This window comes from Varanus komodoensis, unplaced genomic scaffold, assembly GCF_004798865.1.
Source record: "Varanus komodoensis strain SLA01 unplaced genomic scaffold, ASM479886v1 scaffold52, whole genome shotgun sequence".
Classification (NCBI taxonomy): Eukaryota; Metazoa; Chordata; class Lepidosauria; order Squamata; family Varanidae; genus Varanus; species Varanus komodoensis.
Window position 1 is genome coordinate 250,439 of NW_025336114.1, and position 20,180 is coordinate 270,618.

At 42.4% G+C, this 20,180-nt stretch overlaps 1 protein-coding gene across 2 annotated transcripts in view; it reads left to right on the plus strand.

Annotated features, from left to right (window-relative positions):
- Window positions 1–19,482, plus strand: part of GGT7 (gamma-glutamyltransferase 7) — a 36,341-nt gene extending 16,859 nt beyond the window's left edge. The window contains exons 4-15 of one of the 2 annotated variants that reach the window (XM_044447614.1): window positions 4,081–4,198; window positions 5,387–5,454; window positions 6,392–6,465; window positions 7,003–7,199; window positions 8,284–8,371; window positions 9,085–9,212; window positions 10,619–10,707; window positions 12,182–12,331; window positions 13,322–13,439; window positions 14,384–14,521; window positions 16,231–16,330; window positions 17,488–19,482. In XM_044447614.1, the coding sequence (XP_044303549.1) occupies window positions 4,081–4,198; window positions 5,387–5,454; window positions 6,392–6,465; window positions 7,003–7,199; window positions 8,284–8,371; window positions 9,085–9,212; window positions 10,619–10,707; window positions 12,182–12,331; window positions 13,322–13,439; window positions 14,384–14,521; window positions 16,231–16,330; window positions 17,488–17,651 (1,432 nt within the window). In that variant the 3' untranslated portion in view covers window positions 17,652–19,482. Of the gene's footprint in view, window positions 1–4,080; window positions 4,199–5,386; window positions 5,455–6,391; window positions 6,466–7,002; window positions 7,200–8,283; window positions 8,372–9,084; window positions 9,213–10,618; window positions 10,708–12,181; window positions 12,332–13,321; window positions 13,440–14,383; window positions 14,522–16,230; window positions 16,331–16,620; window positions 16,699–17,487 lie in introns of those variants that run through there. The other variant, XM_044447613.1, reaches the window with a different exon arrangement.
- The last annotated feature ends 698 nt before the right edge of the window (window positions 19,483–20,180 follow it).

The window sequence follows — 20,180 nt, forward strand, 5'->3', positions numbered from 1 at the left end:
GGAACTAGTGTTCATTGTGAGATTGTTCTAACAATGTCTCCATAAGCCAAGACAAATATTTGAATCTTTTCTTTGCCTCCAAAGAGGCATTTAAAATAGAATAAAACCATTCATTTTTATCCAAAAGACAAGCAGGTATCCTGGAATATTATATGGTCTGCTCACTTGGCCCTGATATGTATGTAAGATGGTAGTGTCTGTGTTCTAGAAGCCAGGCTCAACCACCAGTTTCACCAACCCTTGCCTTAAACCTGGCTTATTGCCCACAGTGGTTGCCTGCCTACAGCCATCAGAATATTTGTTTTAAATAGCCATTACACAAAAGGTATGTCAAGTTTTAGGTGAGCAGAACATGAGGAAGTTCTGGGCATGTTGCTTAAATAGTGTCACCCGATAACAGCCCATCAGATGGGATTTCAGAAAACTTTTGTTGGAACTGGAAACTCTAGTCTGGTACCAAGCTGCTTATCCAAAATTCATATTTAGGACTGAAACAACAACAACACAATGAAAGGCTAGCTGAGATTAATCTAACAGCACAGAGATGCTTTGTTTTATATGAGGATTAAAGTGTTAGGTATGCACCTAAGGTTTAACGAGAGAGAGAGAGAGAGAGAGAGAGAGAGAGAGAGAATGAGAGAGAGAGATTAGGCATGCTTCTCAGTTCCCCTGATGAATGTCTGACCTGTATAAAAACTGCCAGAAGGGAGATCTTGTAAGTGGACTGAAGCATTGTACTGAGCAAGCTTCCTCCACACACCTTGAGGGTGGCAAGTTGAGGGCTGGCATAGAGTCTTGTGGCATCGCGGACTCTTGTGTTCATGACTGGTGATGCCATAACACCTGGTTACTCTTCCAGGTCCCGCATGATTCTTTGTTGTTAGGATTCTGTAGGGAACTACGGCAGCATTTGAAATATTTTCATTCGTGCCTCTCTGCACCATTCATGCCAGGTTGAGCATCTCTGATTTAGGCCTTCCAGAAGTTAACCTTGCTTAGTTCTGGTGTAAGAAATATGGCTGTTCTTGGACTGCAACTCTCCATCCACTATACCTGGCTAGGGTTGATGGAGGCAAGCCCAACAACATCTGGAGGTCCATCTGTTCTCTGCTGCTGAGATACAGGAAGTGACATTATTTGTCCATCTCAGCAGCTGCCCAGGGTTTCAGTCACAAATCCTCCACATCACTGGCTACCTGATTCACTAGTAGCTTCACCTAGTGATGTTACTGGATTATCACAGTTTTAGTGGCCATGCTAAGTCCAAAACAGCTGCAGAGGACTGTTTTTTTCAGGTCTGCTTACAGGCTTCTCAGAAGATTATCACTGGCTACTGTGGGAAGCAGGCTGCCGGCCAAGAAACACTTTAGGTTTGAACTAGGGGAGAGCTTTTCTTATATGCTTAACATGTGGAAGAAAGAAATAATGACTTCACAACAGATCAATGGGAGCACTCCATGGAATGTGCTACTACAAGATGGAGTGATGGCTGCCAACTTGGTCAGTTTTAAAAGGGAATTACACTCATTCATGAGGGATAAGGCCGTCAGTGACCACTAATCATTTAACCTCCAGTATGAGAGGCAGAATGCCTCTGAATACCAGTTGTTGGGCAGTAGGATCAGGAGGGTGCTTTTGTGCTCATGTGCTGGCCATGGGCTTCCCATATGCATCTTTTTGGCCACTAAATAAAATGCTGGACTAGACAGACTTTGCATCTGATCTGACAGGACCCTTTCTATATTCTGAATGGCCCATATTTTTGCTTTTAAGGAGAAAATCAACAAATTTCTGTGCATGGCTCTTTCACTGCTGACTGCCTCTTGTCTTGTCAGGAATTTTGGGATGCAGATTCTGTGCCTCAGCATACCAATCTAGAATGTAATTAATTAATTACTATACCATCCAATAGCTGAACCTCTCTGAGTGGTTTACAACACCTTAAATGTAGTATAAAACACATTACATTATAAAACCTCACCAAAAGGTTGCTATACAAAATTCAAAACCAAATCTTGTAATAGCTTTGCTTTCTAACAACAGAACTACATGGGCCAATGCTTGATAAGAAAAGTACACTGCACATGCCCGGGGAGGCAGAGGGCAAACAAACTTTCATCTGATTCTAAGTGGTGCCATGTCAAAGATGGGATCTTCAGATTTCAGGGTTCAGCATTAGCAAGCCCCTTCCAAAATTAATGTCCGAGAGCAAAGGCACTTTCTCAGGCTGTTGCTGAGACAGGGCAGGCTTCATGGGTGAGGCATAAACAGAGTAATAGTTTACTCAGGATGACACATGGCCGGTCACAAACAGGGTGTTCTGTTTTGAGAAGGAAGATGAGCATATGTTGCACTGATTTATGCCTTGGTTATGCAACGAGCGATGACACAAATATATACTGCTGCAGGGAAGGGGCAGACCATTCCAAAGAGCAAAGTTCTTTGATTAGCGTTTTATGGCAGAGCTGCAGCTGGTGCTCTCAAGGACTTGCTGCCAGTTACAAAGGTTTAAAAACCAAAGCAGTGATTCTCACCATCAGGTGCACAGAAAGCAGTGGTGTTGGGGTATATTTTGAGGTACAGGTGCTCATCATGATAGTCCCAACAGCCATGCCTCCAAGCGGAGTTCAAAACACAGGCAACTGTGCTGATGCATATCAACACACCAGTTGTCATAGTTTTCATCCGACCAGAATCAAGTCTTTTGCCAAGCTAACGGGTGCAGTCGCCCATTCAACACCAAGCTATTCCAAAATAACTTGCATTACAACAAGAAACTATACAGTGTTGCTGGGAAAATCCATTTCCCCCAGCTACTGCGAATTTTTGCAGCTCAGTTCAGAAAGAGAGTTTGAGGAGCTGGGGTGGTAGATGGCATCAGCATCCCTGCTAACAAAGCAGTGCAGGCACCACATCCCTGTGAGCCCGGGCTCCACTCTTCCACTGCTGGAAAGGGAGGAAGGGGAGAGAGCATGTCATGTGCCTGAATCAGAATGCAGGGGGCTGCCCCTTTCCAGATGAGCCGCTGCTGGGCTGGCTCAGGCAGACCTGCTGCAGTCACTGCCTCTGGGTCCTGAAGGAAATCAGCTGCCATTCTCAGTCCTGAGAAAAGGGGAAGATACCTTGCTAGGGACAAGAGAACACAGAAGTGCATATCATTTGCAAATCTAATTGCTAGGTATTTATGCAAACATAGAAATAATTAGTATCTTTCCATTTTAATGGACAGAGGCTATAATGAGCTGACCTGTGTTCTGCCCAGGTGCTAAGTATTTGACAGGTAACTTTAAGATTATTCTCCCTTCTTATGGTTCTCCCTTCACCCACAAAACATTGTTTTTCCTTTGAAGCATCTCTTCACACCCCAGGCAGTAACAATACAATAACAAATGAAATAAGTAACAATTGCCAGCTGGTGACACCCAATGATGTGATCTCATATTCTCCAACTGAATGATAAAGTCTAGACAAGTTCATCAGATTTTATCAGACATATTTTATTGAAAGAAATGAAGTCAATATATATTTTTCTCTCCTTTTTTAATAAACTGAGGTTGGGGCTGAGTGGGGTTTGTCCTGGGTGAAGAACTAAGTCATACAGCATAATCCAGCAGCCACTGCCTTCTCATTAGCACAGTAACATTAGCTGCGATTACTCACCCCATCTCTCATCTTTGCTACCACTAACTTCCTTCATAAGCAGAGAGCCAGCGAGCAAACAAGCAACAGTATCTTTTGTTTCTCCTTTTCACTACCAGCATTTTTTGGCCCAGAGTGAGAAGCAATTGAAACTGCAGGCTGCAATAGCAAAAAGGAGGAACAACCCTAGAGAGCTCTTGCCAGTGGACTCTGCTGGGGCGTGGGCCCTTCGCAGGTGCCTAGCCAAGCTCACCTGGCCAGGTGAGATGAGGGGTTTAGAAAATGAAGCCCAATCTGCTCAATACACTGCTGGAACAAACTTTAGAGTGCTGCAGCTATAAGCAGTAGGAAAGACGGAGCACAACTTCTGAAGGTGCTGCCCAACTGCAGGCAAGGCCTTCGTAATGTCTGTTTCCCTCTTGTGTGGCTCTCTTGCTGCAGAGGTGGCGTGATGCTGGTTCATGACATCAGGAAGAATGAAAGCCGGGTGATTGATTTCCGAGAGACAGCTCCCTTCAGCATCCAAGAAGAGGGTCTCAGGAAGGCGTGGGAAACAAAGGTGTGAGAAAGCCTTTGCTGCTGAGGGGCAGGGTGGTAGCTGGTTAGTAAATGTCTCCATTCATAGAGCTGTGGACCAAGGCTCTGATGGGAACCTTGACAAATTCTGACAAATTTCAACTCGTTGGGGCTTAACCTTATTTTTTTTAAAAAAAAACCTTTCTCCCGTACATTGTTCCATTTACTTCCCATGTAAAGATTTTTAAAATGTATTTACTTGTATTTACAAGGTGTCCGGCATGATTTTGATGGTTGGAATGTGCTTAGAATGGGCAGAAATGATGAGCAGTGCAGAAAAAGCTACTCAAGGAAGGCTTTTTCAAAGTCACCCTCTTTTCAATGGAAACTTAGCCCTCTATTAGTGTTAGGGGTGTTCACCAGGATAGGGTTAGGGTTAGGAAAATGAGGTGTCCTGGCATGATTTTGATGGTTGGAATATGTTTAGAATGGGCAGAAATGATGAGCTGTGCAGAAAAAGCTACTCAAGGAAGGCTTTCTCAAAACCGCCCCTTTCAGTGCTATTTTACCCCTATATTAGGGTTAGGGGAGTGCACCAGGGTAGGGTTAGGGCAGTGGTGGTGAACCCATGGCACGTGTGCCACAGTGGGCACACAGAGCCTTCTCTGTCAGCATGCGAGCCAAGTCACCCCAACATCACCCCAGCAGCCGAGCATTGGATAACAGCACACATAGGGGCCATGCGCATGCTCAGAAAGGAGTAACGGCGCCAGGCGTTGATGTCACGAGCCATGACTCATTACTCACGACTCATTCGCATGGCTGGTCAGTGCACTGCCAAGGGTGGGGGGGAGAGAGAGAGAGAGAGAGAGAGAGAGATCTCATATAACAACTCACAGCCAGTCCTATCTATCTATCTATCTATCTATCTATCTATCTATCTATCTGAGCTTGGACTGGCTGTGAGTTGTTTTTTCAAAACTAAAACCTCAGTTTTCAGATTTTATTGCAGTGTTGGCACTTTGCGATAAATAAGTGGGTTTGGGGTTGCAGTTTGGGCACTCAGTCTCTAAAAGGTTCACCATCACTGCTCTAGAGTCTCCTGTAAGGTTGAAGTAGGAGATCCTGTGGGGCAGCAGCCCCGATCTAAAATTTACAGTCTGTTTAACTAACAAAACTGACATTTGTGGAGCCCTTTACATTTTCCTTTTGTCCTTCACTTTTTATCCAGCCAGGTCTTCTTGTTGGTGTTCCAGGCATGATCAAAGGACTCCATGAAGCACATCAGTCTTATGGGAGGTAAGAAGATTTTCTATCCTTATATACTCCATTGCTCAATTTCATTTGTAAGAGCAAAATATGCATATGATAACAATGTGCTTACATCTGTTCTTTCGCCATGGTTAAGTAAATGGTTGGCACCTGTAGAGCCACTTCATACTTTGCAGTTTGCACAACAACCCAGAATTTGTGAGGATATATGGGGCATATGAGCCATTTCTTGTTTGAATAAAGACCCTGTTCATGGGTTGTTAGTGTGATGTCTGGACCCAGATGCTCTGCGTTGTTTATGGATTCAAAACCCAGAGTTTACCCAGCCACAAACCATTGTTTATCTCTCACTTGTTCAATCCATAAACTTCTAAAGTATCTGGGCTTGGACATCATGCTAGCAACCTATGAACAAGCTTCCGATTCATGATGGAAATTGCTCATGTGCTCTGTGCATCCCTGCAATTGGGTTATTTAACCCATGGGTTATATAACCCATGTTTTGCCACCATTATGTGTGAACCAGTTTCTTAAGGTGTACCTGTAATAGCTATATATGTACATGCAAAAATAAAAATGTGTGGATGAGGCAGACATAGTTGACTGTGCAAGTAAAATTGGTCCAGGGAACTGGAATTGGTCCTATCTTTATGAAGAATACATTGCACACTCAATGGCAAGAATTGCTCTACAATCTAGGAAATGTCCCTAAAGAATACTTCTGATATGAGAATTAGTTTTGACTAAACTGTGCCCTATGCCCTTTCTTAACAATTCTGTAGTAATGATTGTTTCACTGCTGGCACTTCAAGAACAGCACAGCAGGAGAAGTGTAACAAATTCATCAACTTGACTTCCTTTTTAAACAAGGCTTTGCTCAACTACATTTTCAGCATGGTTTACCTTGACTATTATTTGGCCAGTGGATGACTGTTAAATCTTGCCATGTTTCTGTCTCTGCCAGATTGCCATGGAGACAGTTGCTGGGTTTTGCTGCAGATGTAGCCCAGGATGGATTCAATGTCACGCGTGATTTAGGTGAGTGCGTTTCTAGAGCACAAGGTGCCAAGCAATATTATGAGTACAGCATTATTTGACACTGTCAAGGGCAACATTTCTGAAACTACAGACCTAAGCATGCATTCGTAGAGAAAACTTCCATTGAAATAGGTCAGAGCTCCTTCTTACTGGAGGTATTTAGAACTGGGAGGCAGCAGGCCAGCTTTTTCCTTTCCTTTTGCATTCTTCTGCACCAGCATTCTCCAACATGGTGTCCTCCCATATATTTTGGATTGCAATTCCCAACATGCCCAGCTGGCATGGAGCAGGCTTAACTTGGCAGCAAAGTAGGCAGTTAGTGGGCAGGTGTGGAGAGGGAGTTGCACAAACAAGGTACCACCACAGAGAAGTCTCTGGGATACCCAAAGTTGTGCTTCTGCTGAAGAACTTAATATTGGGCATGTTCGGTATACGCAAACTGTAGATGCTTCCAAGGGGGCAGTCTTAATTGATTTCCAAACTGGAATGAACATAAGTGATCACCATTCACTTTCTTCTTGTCTCTTCTGTTATTAGCAATGGCTATCAAAGAAATGAAGGAACAGAATAACCACTCAGATAAGTTCAGAGAGACCTTTCTCCCAGATGGTCAGCCCTTGTTGCCTGGCATGTTTATGAGAAGACCAGATCTGGCTGCTCTCTTAGAGTTACTGGGATCTGGAGGGGTCTCGGCTTTTTACAGTGGAAATGTGACACAAGAAATAATCTCGGAGGTAAGTCAACTCCATTTCCATCTGTGTATACATCTCTCTGTGTGCTTGATGCCAGACATGCACTGCTGTCACATAGGACATGTTTTTGTGCATTAAAAACACCTCGGAAAGGATTGTTCCTAAATTTCAGTTATAAAATTCTATGAGATGGCTTTCAAATTGAATAGCCACTTGTCAGATTTTTACAACAGGAATTCACAGATGACTAATGACAAACACAAAAACATATCAGGATTTTTTTAAAAATGGAGATTATTGATGGGAATCCATCTAATCTTTGATCTTCTTTCTCAAGTAGACAAGAAAGGTAGATTTGGAATTTGGGCTGGCCTTAAAAAAGAGACATCATGGCTGTAAGACAGCGGGTAAGCGAAAGATATTTGCTGTGGCAATCCGGGGTACCCCAGAGGGCCAAATCAGGACACCAGCTAGGCCAGATTTGGTTCACAGGGTTTGTTTGTTTGTTTGTTTGTTTATTTATTAAAATTTGTATGCCGTCCAATTACTTATGTCTCTGGATGGCTTACAGCATAAATAAATTGACGACCCACTCTGGCTGCAAGTTAATAAAATACAATAATAAAATTCAATATTAAAACATATTAAAATATTGATTAAATAAAAAGGTCTTAACCTGGCGCCGAAAAACATATAATGACATTGAGGGTTGAGTTTCTACACCCCCTGCTCTAGATTAAGCAAAACCAGGTGCTCCTTGATAGTCAGGCAGATTGGTATGGCAAGTGTCCTGTAAAGGCAAGAACATAAGAAAAGCCATGCTGGATAATACTAAAGACTCTACAGATGGTGGCAAACCAGCTGCCCACAGGATCCCTTCAGCAGGATGGTGCAAGGCCTCCTCTTGATGAAGCTCCTTAGCAATTGGTATAGAAAGTTTTGAAAACCACTGATATAAAAGAAGGCTGGACCCTTCTGATTTCAACAGTTTTGGGAACCCCGAATGATTCCTTCATCAGAAAAATGTGATGTTTAGCCACCTGAACAGTTCTTTATTGTTCTTTCAGACTAGCATGACATTGCTAGTTTACTGCATGCAAGTACATTGCTGTGTTATTCTATATAGGTCCTTAAATTTGGAGGTACTTTGTCAGAAGAAGACTTTAGTAACTACACTGTCTTGGTGGAAAACCCAGTCCATACAGTATATCAAGGTAAAATTGTTGCATCATTCACATATATTAGTCTCTCTTTCTGATGCCAAGGAGCTGGTCAAATGTATCCTACAACGTTAGATAAGAAAAGTATGTTTAAGAAGCAAAGCCTTTTCTTTCTTTCTTTCAGAATAAGAGGAAGCTTTAGCTGCATTTTGTAACTGCTGTCAAAAATTAAACATGTTGGACATGATGGGCAGCAGTAGAGGTCAGTGCAGTTACAGAAGGGTCTGCAAGCTGTTTTATCAAACAGCAGCTGTGCATTGGGGCAATATAAATACCAGTCGATAGAGATCACAGGGACATTTTGGCAGTGATACGTTGGTGCTGCCCCAGTTGGAAAAAATGCAAAATCCCAGATCCAATGAGCTGCTTGATTTATGCAAGGAGCTTGCACAAGGCCTGTGCACGTTTCTGGTCTTGTTTTTTCCTTTGAATACTTGATCCCATTGCAGAAGCAGTTTGCCACAAAACAAACTGCAGTTCAGGTCATGTTGAGAAAAAAATACGACAGTTGCAGTCCATCCTATACACACTTAACTTGGAGTAAGTGCTATAGAACTCTCAGTGGACCACTATAGAATCGAGGTACATTTTGCTTCAAAGAACAGAATGTTGTTGAACAAAACAAAAATCCAAACTGTTTTTTGGATGCTTCTGGCCATGAGTTAGGAATCCCAGTTTGTCTGCTACTGCTTCTTTCACCATAACAGGTCATCTTGTTCTCAGTCCTTCACCTCCACACGTGGGTCCTGCTTTGATCACAGCCCTGAACATCCTAGAAGGCTTTAATATCACCAGCCAAGTAGCCAAGGAAAATATTCTCCATTGGATAACAGAGGTAAGATCTGCTGAGTGGAATATCTTGGGTTTTTTTTAAACAAGAGTGTGGTACGATTCTTTTTCCACAAAGAAGTTAGTAAGGATCAGGAGAAAAGAAACTATAAATCGGTCCTTCGTCTGTTCAGCCACCCACTCTGGCCAGGCATTCACCCTTGCTCACCTGCTCCCTTGTTCCTGTTGCCTTGTGCTTCAGTTGTGGGGCTCTTGCAAGCAGGGGACCCTACTATGGGAAGCCTGCTGACCTCCCATGGGAGTCCTGTGGCTGGACCACAAGGCAGGAGTGGGGGAGTGTGGCCAACTGAGCCAGAATGGGCAGACCCAGCCAGTAAGGCCAATGGCCAGCAGTCAATGTTAAAAAGAGCTGCCCAAAATCTCTGGAGGGCACCAGGTTGTCTGGAAGGCTGCTCTTAAATGTTTGCACTAATTTATAGTCACTTAGGGCACAATCCTATGCATGTTTCAACACAAAAAGTGCTAGAAAAATGTTCTAGGACTCCTAGTCCTTGTGAAACCAGGTTCCATGAACCTCAGGCTATGAAAACTCATTAGCCAGTTTCATTTTTAATAAGGTTTAGATGTGCTAAAGTTGCTGCTTTCAGTTTATAATGTGCTATTAATGGGGACTATTTAAACTAGACAAATTTTTCCTGGACACATGAAATTCTTCGAACTAGTGTCCTACTGTCTTCTGATCCCCCCCCCTCTCTCTTTTTGTCCATCATGAAAAGCAGTTGACATGTATTAGCTAAAAGCACCTCCTTGTAGCATATTCCTTAATGTACAGCAAATGCTGCCCTTGGTAAGGCTTGACAATGACTTTGCACTGTCATCTACTACTACGAAGTTGTACTATCTGATACATGATTGGAAATTTGTCTAGTAGGAAGAATAAAAAAATTCCTGCTGCAGAAAATGGGGGTCATGCTCAATGGATTCCCCATAACTTTCCTGGAGGGGGCTGGTTTGTACAATGTCCTGTGGAATTCCTCCAAAATACGTAATATAAATAAATATTGCATATGGCAGGAGTTGGCAACCAGAGTTCTTAAAAGAAGATTGGACTCAGATCTGAAATGAACCGTGGCAACATTCTGAGGCAACAGGGTAATATTTTGGCAAGGAACTTCAAGGGACACTCCAGTGTGAAATTTCTGAAGTAGGATTTATTAGTAAGCTTGAGTCTGTTGGTTTAGGCCTCATACACTGTAATGGTCTCCTTTCCTACTCAGGTGTAAGATTAGCACAGCAGAGCCACTGTTGCTTCTTTCTAGCTTGACCTTCAGGATAGAAAGGGTAAAGCACATGGTTTAGACAGAAAGGAAGCTGTACCATCTTGCTCCAGGGGCAAATGCCATTCATTTGGGTTGCTTTCCTATTCTGGATTCTGTTTCTTCCTTTCTGCAGACATTAAAAGTAGTGCTGGCACTGGCTAGCAGCTTGGGGGACCCATTCTATGATGCATCCATTTCTCATAGTGTGGAAGACATGATGAGGTAAGTTTAAAGGTATAGCACATCATTATTTTCATGCTGATATACCTGTGCAGTTAATTAAGAGATGGCCAATTTTAGTTTCCCTTGACAACTTACCTTTTGACAGTTGTCAAGATGAACCAAAGAAGGAAAAAATATTGGAGCATAGTTTGGACAATGTCCAGGGTTGGTACCAGCTGTGCCCTGGCACACACAGGCCATTATCCCAAATGAGGCCTCCAATTCCCACGCTTGTTTTATTTATTTGTTCATTCATTCATTAGTTCATTAGATTTACATCCCACCTTTTTCTTTTTTAAAGAACTCAAAGCAGCTTACATAATCTTCCTCCTGCTCTCAATCTTATCCCCACAACAACCCTGTGAGGTAGGTTGGGCTGAGAGCCTGTGACTGGTCCAAAGTCACCCAGTTGGTTCCATGGCTGAGCAGGGGCTAGAATCCAGATTGCCTTACAGACCCTTAGTCCCAGACCCATACTCTTAATCACTGCACCACCCTGGCTCTCAGTGTGCAATAGCTGTGCAACAGTGAACTTCTGCAGCTGTGCATGAGAAGCTATTTTTAAAAAGAGTGAATATGTTTGTCCATTTCCCTCCACAAATATATATGAAAGGTTCTATCAGCCCCTCCAAGGTGTAGCCCGAGCACTTTGAGGGACTGTCAGCAGCTTCCAAAGCAGGGATTACAAAAGCAATCTCAGGCCAAATATATATTAAAAAATTAAATTAAAAAAATAAAATGAGAATGCAGATCTGGGACTGCCTGTAACCTTCTGACATCCAACTGATTGCAGAGGCAAGATTAACATCCATGCTCCCCTCGTCCTCAGAAACATTTCGACAGCCAGTTTCCGCTTCCATCAGTCTTCCAACTTCAGGGCCTCAAGCCGAGGGCAGAGGGAAGGCCTCTAAAAGTGGAGAACCCGCTGTGACCCTGGAAGGCTTTTCTAAGGTTGCAGCAGGTTTTCCAGCTTTGCCTGTGGCTGGCCAGACAGCATCTACCTGCCACAGGATTGTACCTTAAGTGAAAAAAAGCTGCCGCAAGCAGAATTCAGCTTGCAACTGCAGTGGAGGGTGGAGAGTCAAGGCAGCCCTGCCACCGTGTTCTCTGGGATACTGGCAGGAAGCCCAAGAGGGAAGGAGGAGGAGTGAGGGAGCCAACAGCTCACAGCGGGACTCACAGCCTGTCTGATGCGGTAGAGGTCCTTTGGCTAACAGCAACCCACTGTGACTTACTGCCATGGTAGGCTGGTATGACCCATGAACATTCCCAATATGACATAAGCAAACAACACTGACGTAAAACTGTGGCAAAATGCATAAATTAAAGTTTTAAAAGACCATGGAATAAAGCATGCACATTGTTTGTCATTGTCTCATTAGGAACATTTTTGGGATGTACTTTGTTTCATATATAAATCTTTCCCTTGCTCTGTTTTTAAAATTGTTTTTCCTGCCTCTTCTCATCAATGCAGTAAGTCCAAGGCAAACCTCCTGCGTCAACAGATTGATTCTCAGCCCTTTCCCTCTGAGCTTCACATCCCACATTTTCCCATGGAAACAGGACCCTCAGCTAGCCAAGTCCTCGTCATGGGACCTGATGACTACATAGTTGCAGTTGTAAGGTAAACATTCTTATTTGGAGAGGATGCGGTATGGTGAGCATCACTAGGGAAGGAATCAACAGTAAAACTGCAAACACCTTACTGCCCTTATATGAATCTGTGGTGCATTCACACTTGATGTTCCCACACTTGTGAAGTTCTCATCACTGCACCTAAACAGTATCCTGTAGAGTTGGAAGAACTGCAGACAGGGGAAACCAAAATGTTCAAGGGCCTAGAACAACTCCCCAATGCGGAATGATGACAACATCTGAGGTTTTTTAGCTTAGATAAAAGTCAACTAAGGTAAAGTGTATACAATTATGCATAGTGTATACAAGTGTATACAAGTGCATAAAAGTGTATATACAATTGTGCATAGTATAGATTTTTCTTCCTCTCTTATAGTGTCTAGGATGATCCAATCAAACTGACTGATGGGAGATTTAGGACAGATGAAAAGAAGTACTTCTTTACACAGTGCATAGTTAAACTATTCTGTACTACCACAAAATGTAGTGATAATCTTAATTTGGATGGCTTTAAAAAGGGATTAGAGATGGAGGATACTGCTAGCAATGACCACTAGTCATCATGGATATATAATCCCTGTAGTCCTAAAGTGGGCAACACACAATCCACAATCCATATATGTCCCCCTGCCACAGCCTTAAGCACAGCTGTACTTAAGCACCCCTGTACTGGTGAAATTCAGTAATATCAGCAAAAAACGTGTTGGTTTGCTACCAACTTCCAGCTGCAAACCACTACAGAGACTCAAAGGGATAAGATTTAGCTTACTTTCAAGTTAAATTTGGCTCTTTGAGTCTTTGCAGTGTTTTCCATTGAATTTTAGTGGCTAACCATGACTGGAGGGGCAGGGGGACAGTGACAGTAACAGGAATGGAGTCCCTGCAGAGGCTGGGGGAATGGAAACTAGTTTCTGGATTGCCCAAAGTTGCCTGCCCTTAATTTAGATTATCATACATTTTTCTTTGTGTTTCTTTTTAGTTCCTTGAACCGGCCATTTGGAAGTGGAATAATGACTTCTTCTGGGATTCTTCTGAACAGTCAGATGCTGGATTTCTCTTGGATGAATGAAACAGAGAACCATTCCTCTCCCAGTTTGGTAATAAATTATGAAATCAATCTGATGGAAATAATACAGGGGGAAATAACTTTTTGCAAGTGTGGTGAAATGTATTAATGAAATGTAAGCATGCTCAAGATAATTAAGATCTAGGAACATCTAATTTGCTGTGCTGTCATTTAAAACATGTATTATTAAAAAATCATTCTCACAGAGGGCACAGTGGGCTAGATTCAAACTTGCTTTTACTCAGAGTAGACCCCAGAGTAGATCTGAGCCATAAGTCCCATTTACTTCACTGGGCTGACTCTAGATATGATTAATAACCATTATTTCTGGCTGGAGAGTAATTGAGATTGACCTTTCCAAAAATTGTCCCTGGATAGCTTCCTCCTCTAGAATGAACAGGAACGCTTCTACACGGCATCATTCCCCTGTGCCTGAAAGATTTCGCTGCATTCATTGTATGAAAACTGATCTAAATGTCCAGGAAGGATGTGGTAAAATCCTCCAGCACTCAAAATACACGTACTGCTAGGTTTTGACCAGGGCGATTTTTAAGCAGACCTCCACATGCATTTGAAGTGGAAAAGTGTGTGTCCAATTTAAATGTACTAGCCACCCCAGTATTAGTCATTCCATCTGAAAAACAAACAACACTACTCACTGCACATACATACATTGTTTTGCACAGGCAAAGGTCAGTCTAGGACTCAGCCTGGAAGTCCCCTTCAGGCCAGACCACTTGATTTCGCAGGAGGTGCTGCATATATTTTGTAAATGGCCTTAGTGCAGTGAAGACTGTCAGATGTGATGTGACCTTAATAGGCACTGTGACTGATAACCTATTCAGACCTGTTATTTGATACTTAAATAATGGTCCTCACATAAAGTCAATACAAAGGAATAGGGCTGAGAGAGTATGGTAGGGAGAGCCCCAACTGATATATTTAATAATGTTTAGGAATTTTTTCCCCCTGCAGAGGAATTTTATTCAGCCTGGGAAAAGGCCTTTGTCTTTCTTACTGCCCACTGTTGTCCGGCCATCAGAAGGGATGTGTGGGACTTACCTTTGTCTGGGAGCCAATGGTGGAGATAAAGCTTTGAGCAGCATCACACAGGTGAGTTATGAATTTTGCAAGGTGTTTGCACAGAACATCCATTATTTCGGGATGAAGGACTATATCTCCAGGACTGCCCATGCCACACCCCAGGGTGAGAGAAGCAACCTAATTCGCATGGTTCCCCAGAGCGAAGCACCATGAGAAACAGGAGTGATTAGAAAAGAGGTGGGAAACTTTTGACCCTCCATGGCCTACAACTTCCACCAGCCCTAAGAAGCATGGTCAAAGGTATGGACCATGAGAATTGTATGGCTAAATATCTGGAGTGCCACAAGCGTAAAAGAAGGCTAGAATTGATGACTAGATTTGCAGCAAGGCTTTAAAACATTTTAAAAAGAGCCACAGTATGTTAACAATTGAAAAGCAGTTGAAGGAAGTAAGTGTCCCAGTTCTTAGTCATCTGCTGCTCCTGCTGCAATACTCAAAGCTGAGGTTTTCCATCCCAGGGGTTGTTGCTCATGATGTCTAAATCAGATCTCAGGACTGTTTGGGAGGCAAATAATCCAGAATTTGAACCCAGGGTTCCTGACCTCCCTGGGTTGCTTAGCTCCACCTGGCAGCATTAGAATCAAGTAGACATCTGAGAATGAGCTCATTCACTTGCTCAATTGCATGAACTCGGCCTCTGTCTCCTTGTCTTCCAGTTTCTATGCCTCCAAATTTGCTTGGCCACTTCCTGCCATTAGTGCATGTTTTCTTTTGTTCCCCTGGCCTTGTGAGGTTTTGCCCCACTCTAGGTTCTTCTTTCCTTTTCCGGCTTCATGTCTCTACCACACATTGTTTCCTTGGTTCCTTGCTTTCCAACTGTCTAGAAGGGTTCATTCCACAGCTTTCTTTCTTCCATATTAATTATCATGTTATATAGTGAGCCTACCTAGCACATCTGCTTTCCTCACCTTTTAACCTCAGTTTCCTGCCTCCTCTGCCTTTTCATCACCCTTTCTTCAGTTTCCATTCTTGCAGTGTATTCCTTAATTTATACTTTGCCAGAGGGCCCTTCCCTTTAGTTTTTCTCTCTTCTGGGACCTCTTTCCAACTCCTCTTCCTGCCCCACAAAGCTATTGCCATCTCCAAAGCCCGTCTGATATTTTAATCTCAGACTGACTTCTCTTCCTTTACAGACACTGATACTTTCCTTCCCAGGATGGGTAGAATATTCTTAAACATTTTGTGTACATCATGCCAACGCAGCTTGTCAATGTCAGAGGCTTCACCATCAGAACCACAACACAATGCAGACTGTATCCTAACCCCGCCCCCTGACTATCGATTGCCATGCAACCAATGACCTGGTCAAATAGGCTTTTTCAAATTATGTATGCATTGGGGGTGGGGAGAATCATAATGACAGCAACAAATGTCATCCTCTTGGCCCAGGCAGTGATGCTCACAGGTTGGAGCTTAGTGGGAGCCTGCCTGCACAGGACATGGGCAGATGCAGCCTCTAACACCGACTTTTACAACCTGGCGCACTCCAGGTGTTTTGGATTTTGACTGCAATCAGCCTGTGCTGCATGGACAAGGGCAGGAATGCTGGGAGTTGCAGTCCAAAACATCTGAAGTATTACCAGCCTTTTGGGTGGGGAAGTTTGCCCTAACCTGAGGAAGCCGAGCATGCCTGGAGATGAGACTAGCTGCTCTAACCTATCAAGATTCTATTCCTGACAAGCTGTCAGAATGTTTAATATTTTGATCTTCTTTGACAGGTTTTAGTAAATGTTTTAACATATAACAAAAACCTGAGTGAGAGTTTGTCATTAGGCCGACTTCATCCTCAACTTCAATCTAACATCCTGGAAGTTGACAGTAAGTATGAATTTCTGTTACTATGTTTTATTTTACATGCACAATGGAGTGAAATTTTCTAAGGCCTCTATGATTACTCTGTAATCTTTCTCAAATAAGCATAGTTCATTAAAATTTACAGTGCAGTCACAGAACAATAGGAGAATCTCTTATCTCAGACCACACTACAGCAGGTGAAAGTGAAACTGTATGGACACAGGAAGAGAGGAGATGAAAGCTCAAATTACGGACTTTTTGCTGTTATTTTACTACATTCCCTATCAACACCACAGCTTATTTAATTCAAACAGGATCCCCCTACCCATGGGAAGAAAGGGTCGATCCAGAGATCTGACTTCTATGTGCACCTATTGGCATGTGGATCAACTGACTGATGCAAGTAGAAAAAAATACAGATTGGTGGGGATCATATCCAACAGGGGTGGGCAACACATGGCCTGCTCCGCCCTGGGCTATTTTGTGCTCCACCACCCGAGGCATCACCAAATTGCTATCAAAATAGTGTGGCAGCCCAATGGTAGCAAGTTTGGTTTGCACGGAGGTGGGGGTGGCTGATGGATTCTGATGGTCAGAAACTGGTTTCAGACCTTCTGAGGGTGCCATCCCTGGTGTACACAGATGGACCCAGACCATGTGAAGCTGCCTTCGGAAACTTTTGTTGGTGTAGAAGTGGCAACTGCAGTTCTTAATGGAGTTCATTTTTCAGATCTATAACGCCAATGCTACAGTGTCTTCATTGACTCTCAGGTTATTTCTGAACCCAATGCAAAGTGCTCTTTAAAATCTTAACAGTTTTGGGCAATCCACATATAAAATTTTTTATTCTGTTACTACTGATGTTTGTTTGCTTACTTGCTGTTTTTTATTGGTTGCTCTTACTGTTGCATTGCCATTTATATTCTGCTTTATGAGCTGTGAGCTGCCTTGAATGTCCTTGATGGTTGGAAGAAAATTTTGATCTATCACTCAGTGTGATTCACAACCACATTAGAGTGTAGATTAAGCTGTGCCCTTCCATCCATCTTGCAACATCAACTTTACCTGCTCTCCAGCCATATCACATTTGGTTATCCCCAGCTAGTTACACACAACTTGCTAGAAGGGATCTAAAATGATGCTTTCCATGAAAATAACCCTTTCTAAAATTTCCCCATCAGGTGAGTTTCCTGAAGAAGATATCAGCTACTTTACAACCAGGGGCGAATCTGTGAATAAAGTAGAGGTCCTCTCTGTAGTCCATGGAGCCAGAAGAACGAACAACTTCATAATTGGTGTGAAGGATCCAAGGAGTATGGATGCAGCTGGAGCTACAATATTATAGCAATTCCCACATGGGTTTGTTATGAAAAAAGGCTTTTTCCAAAATACATTGTGCATGTTCCCAAACAGCCCCTTTATCATTCCCTGTAATGTGGAACAAACAGTGATTTTGTGGGTTTCTGCATTGCTAAACAGACCCCTCTGCACTTCTGTACTCAAACAATGCAGCAAGGAAGGCTGATAAAGGCACAATACAGCCCTTAGAATTTTTGTTCGTTATTATGATCTTGAGTTATAGGAATCTCAGGCATTATTATATTAGAAGCACAGGGAATAAGTTTAATTTCAACATCACCTTGTCTAAGATTGATTCTGGCCATTTGATGCACAACAGTGAGATATTTCTAAATTGAGCACTTGGGAGCATTTAAGAAGCAAAACACCAGATATGTACAAATGTATTTTTTGAGTGGCAGTGGCAGATTCACTGCAGTGTAAATACACATACTTCTGTTCTGGGGCAAGTTCTTTAGAAAAACACACATAGTTCTACAGGTTATAGGTTTCAGTTTGAATGGCAAGGATACATTTGTGGAGGCCAGTGCCTATTGGCTGATGCCTTGGATGCCATTGATTTCTCTCCCACCCCCTTTTTTAGAAGAAATTTTAATTTTAAAATTAATGTTTTTCCTTGGAAGGCAAGGATAAATGTATTTGTGTTACTATCTTTTTAATCAGCAAAGAGTATTCCTGACTCACTAGATGAGTCTAACAGCTGTTGCCACATCTGACCTCATCATCTAACTTTCAGCTTCAGGATGATCTGGGTTCACACACAGTGCTAGTGCTCTTTACTTGTTTTCACGAAGTAAGATAACAAATGGCTCAACCCTCAAAGCACTCTGTCAACCCAGGTTGTCCTCAAGACTGGACAAAATAATATTTCTGTGTCAAACATATTTTTTTTGCTATTTTAGTAATCATATAATCCCTCCTTTCCTAATTGCTCCTTCCAAGGAGATGGATTGAGAATAAGAAGGAAGGTTCAAACCTCAGACAGTTCTTGAATATTCCCTGTTAGCCAAGTGATTTGTACCAGCATACCTCTTCTAATAGTATCAGCTCCTATTCAAGTATTAATGTAAATTTTTATAACCTTTCTTTTTGACTCTGGGCCCCAAGGGGAGAGGATGGTCTCTCCTGCTTCTTTTAGTGGCATCATCTCAGTGAAACCTTGATAGAGTCTTCAGCATGTTGTGGGTACCAGTTCAAGTCTTTTAAAACAATACAAGCTCATGGTCTAAGTCTGTCATTTTCAAATAATTAACCTTTGCAAAATAATGGGCAGCACATGTGGGGAGAAGACTCCAAAGATGAAGTTTCAGGCTATTCATTCATATTCACGATCTTTTGAGCAATGTCCCCATTGCTTGAGTCATGCTGTGGGGCCATTTGTTAAAATTGGCAGCTGTCGATTTCAGTTAACATTCTCAAGTATATGTCAAAAGCAAAAATAATTAAGACTATATTGCCATATTGTAAAGCTTAATTGTTGATACAATCTTTTTTCCTGCTATATTAATAAGTTGTAATCTTAACTGACTTGTAGCTGACCCTCTTGCAAAGTTTATCTCAGTTTCCTTCATTAATATGAATTGGAGTTTTTACAAAGTGTCCTGATACAACCCTCCAGTTCTTGAAAAGTTTAGTTATATGAATTACTAGCAATCTTGCTTTCAACATGCTGAAGAAAACATAACTTTCTGTTTCACTGATATCCAGGTCAAAAACAAAATATGAGGCTGTATAAAAGATTTAAAATTAGTTGGACTGTAGTTTACGGATAAAACTGGAAGCCTATTACCCAAAGAATTAAAACCTTCCATCCTCTTTGGAATGCTGTCATTGATATCAGTGAGGCTACACCAAGATTTTTGCAAAATATGTTGATATGTATGTATCTAGATATTCTACAGTTGCCTCTAAATCACTTTTCACTGGGATGATTCAGTGAAGTCTAAAAACAAATGCCACTTGTTAAAACTAGAAGCAAGTACTGAAACAGACACGAGCTGTTACTCCAGATTGTTTCCACATTGCTCTTATTGTCCTAAATGTATTATGTCAAAAAATCTAGAAAAATAGGTCTACACTGGGATGCTTTTGAAATGTATACAAATATTTAAAGTCTCTGTGTGGATCAAGGGAGCACAACTAATGGCATTCAGATATTTTGGTCGACAGCTGCTGTGGGAGCCTGATCCTTGGCTACACTGACCAGAGCTGATGGGAGCTGTAGGCCAAAACATCTGAAAACCCAGAACTTGCCCAGCCCTGCTGTACAATTTTGTTCACATGAAAATCACACATTGAGTCACTGCATAGAGGCAGGGAGCAAGGTCAGAGCATTAGACTTGCTACTAGGCATTCTGCTGAAGGTGCACATTGAGCGCTCCAGATGTCTAGCTGCAGGAATCTCGGCTCTGACCATGTGACCAGAGACCCTCTCTTTTGCGGTGGCCCAGTTGTGTTGGTCGAGCCTATGTTTGTACAGTTCTATGTGCATCTGATGAAAATGCAAAGAGTGGCT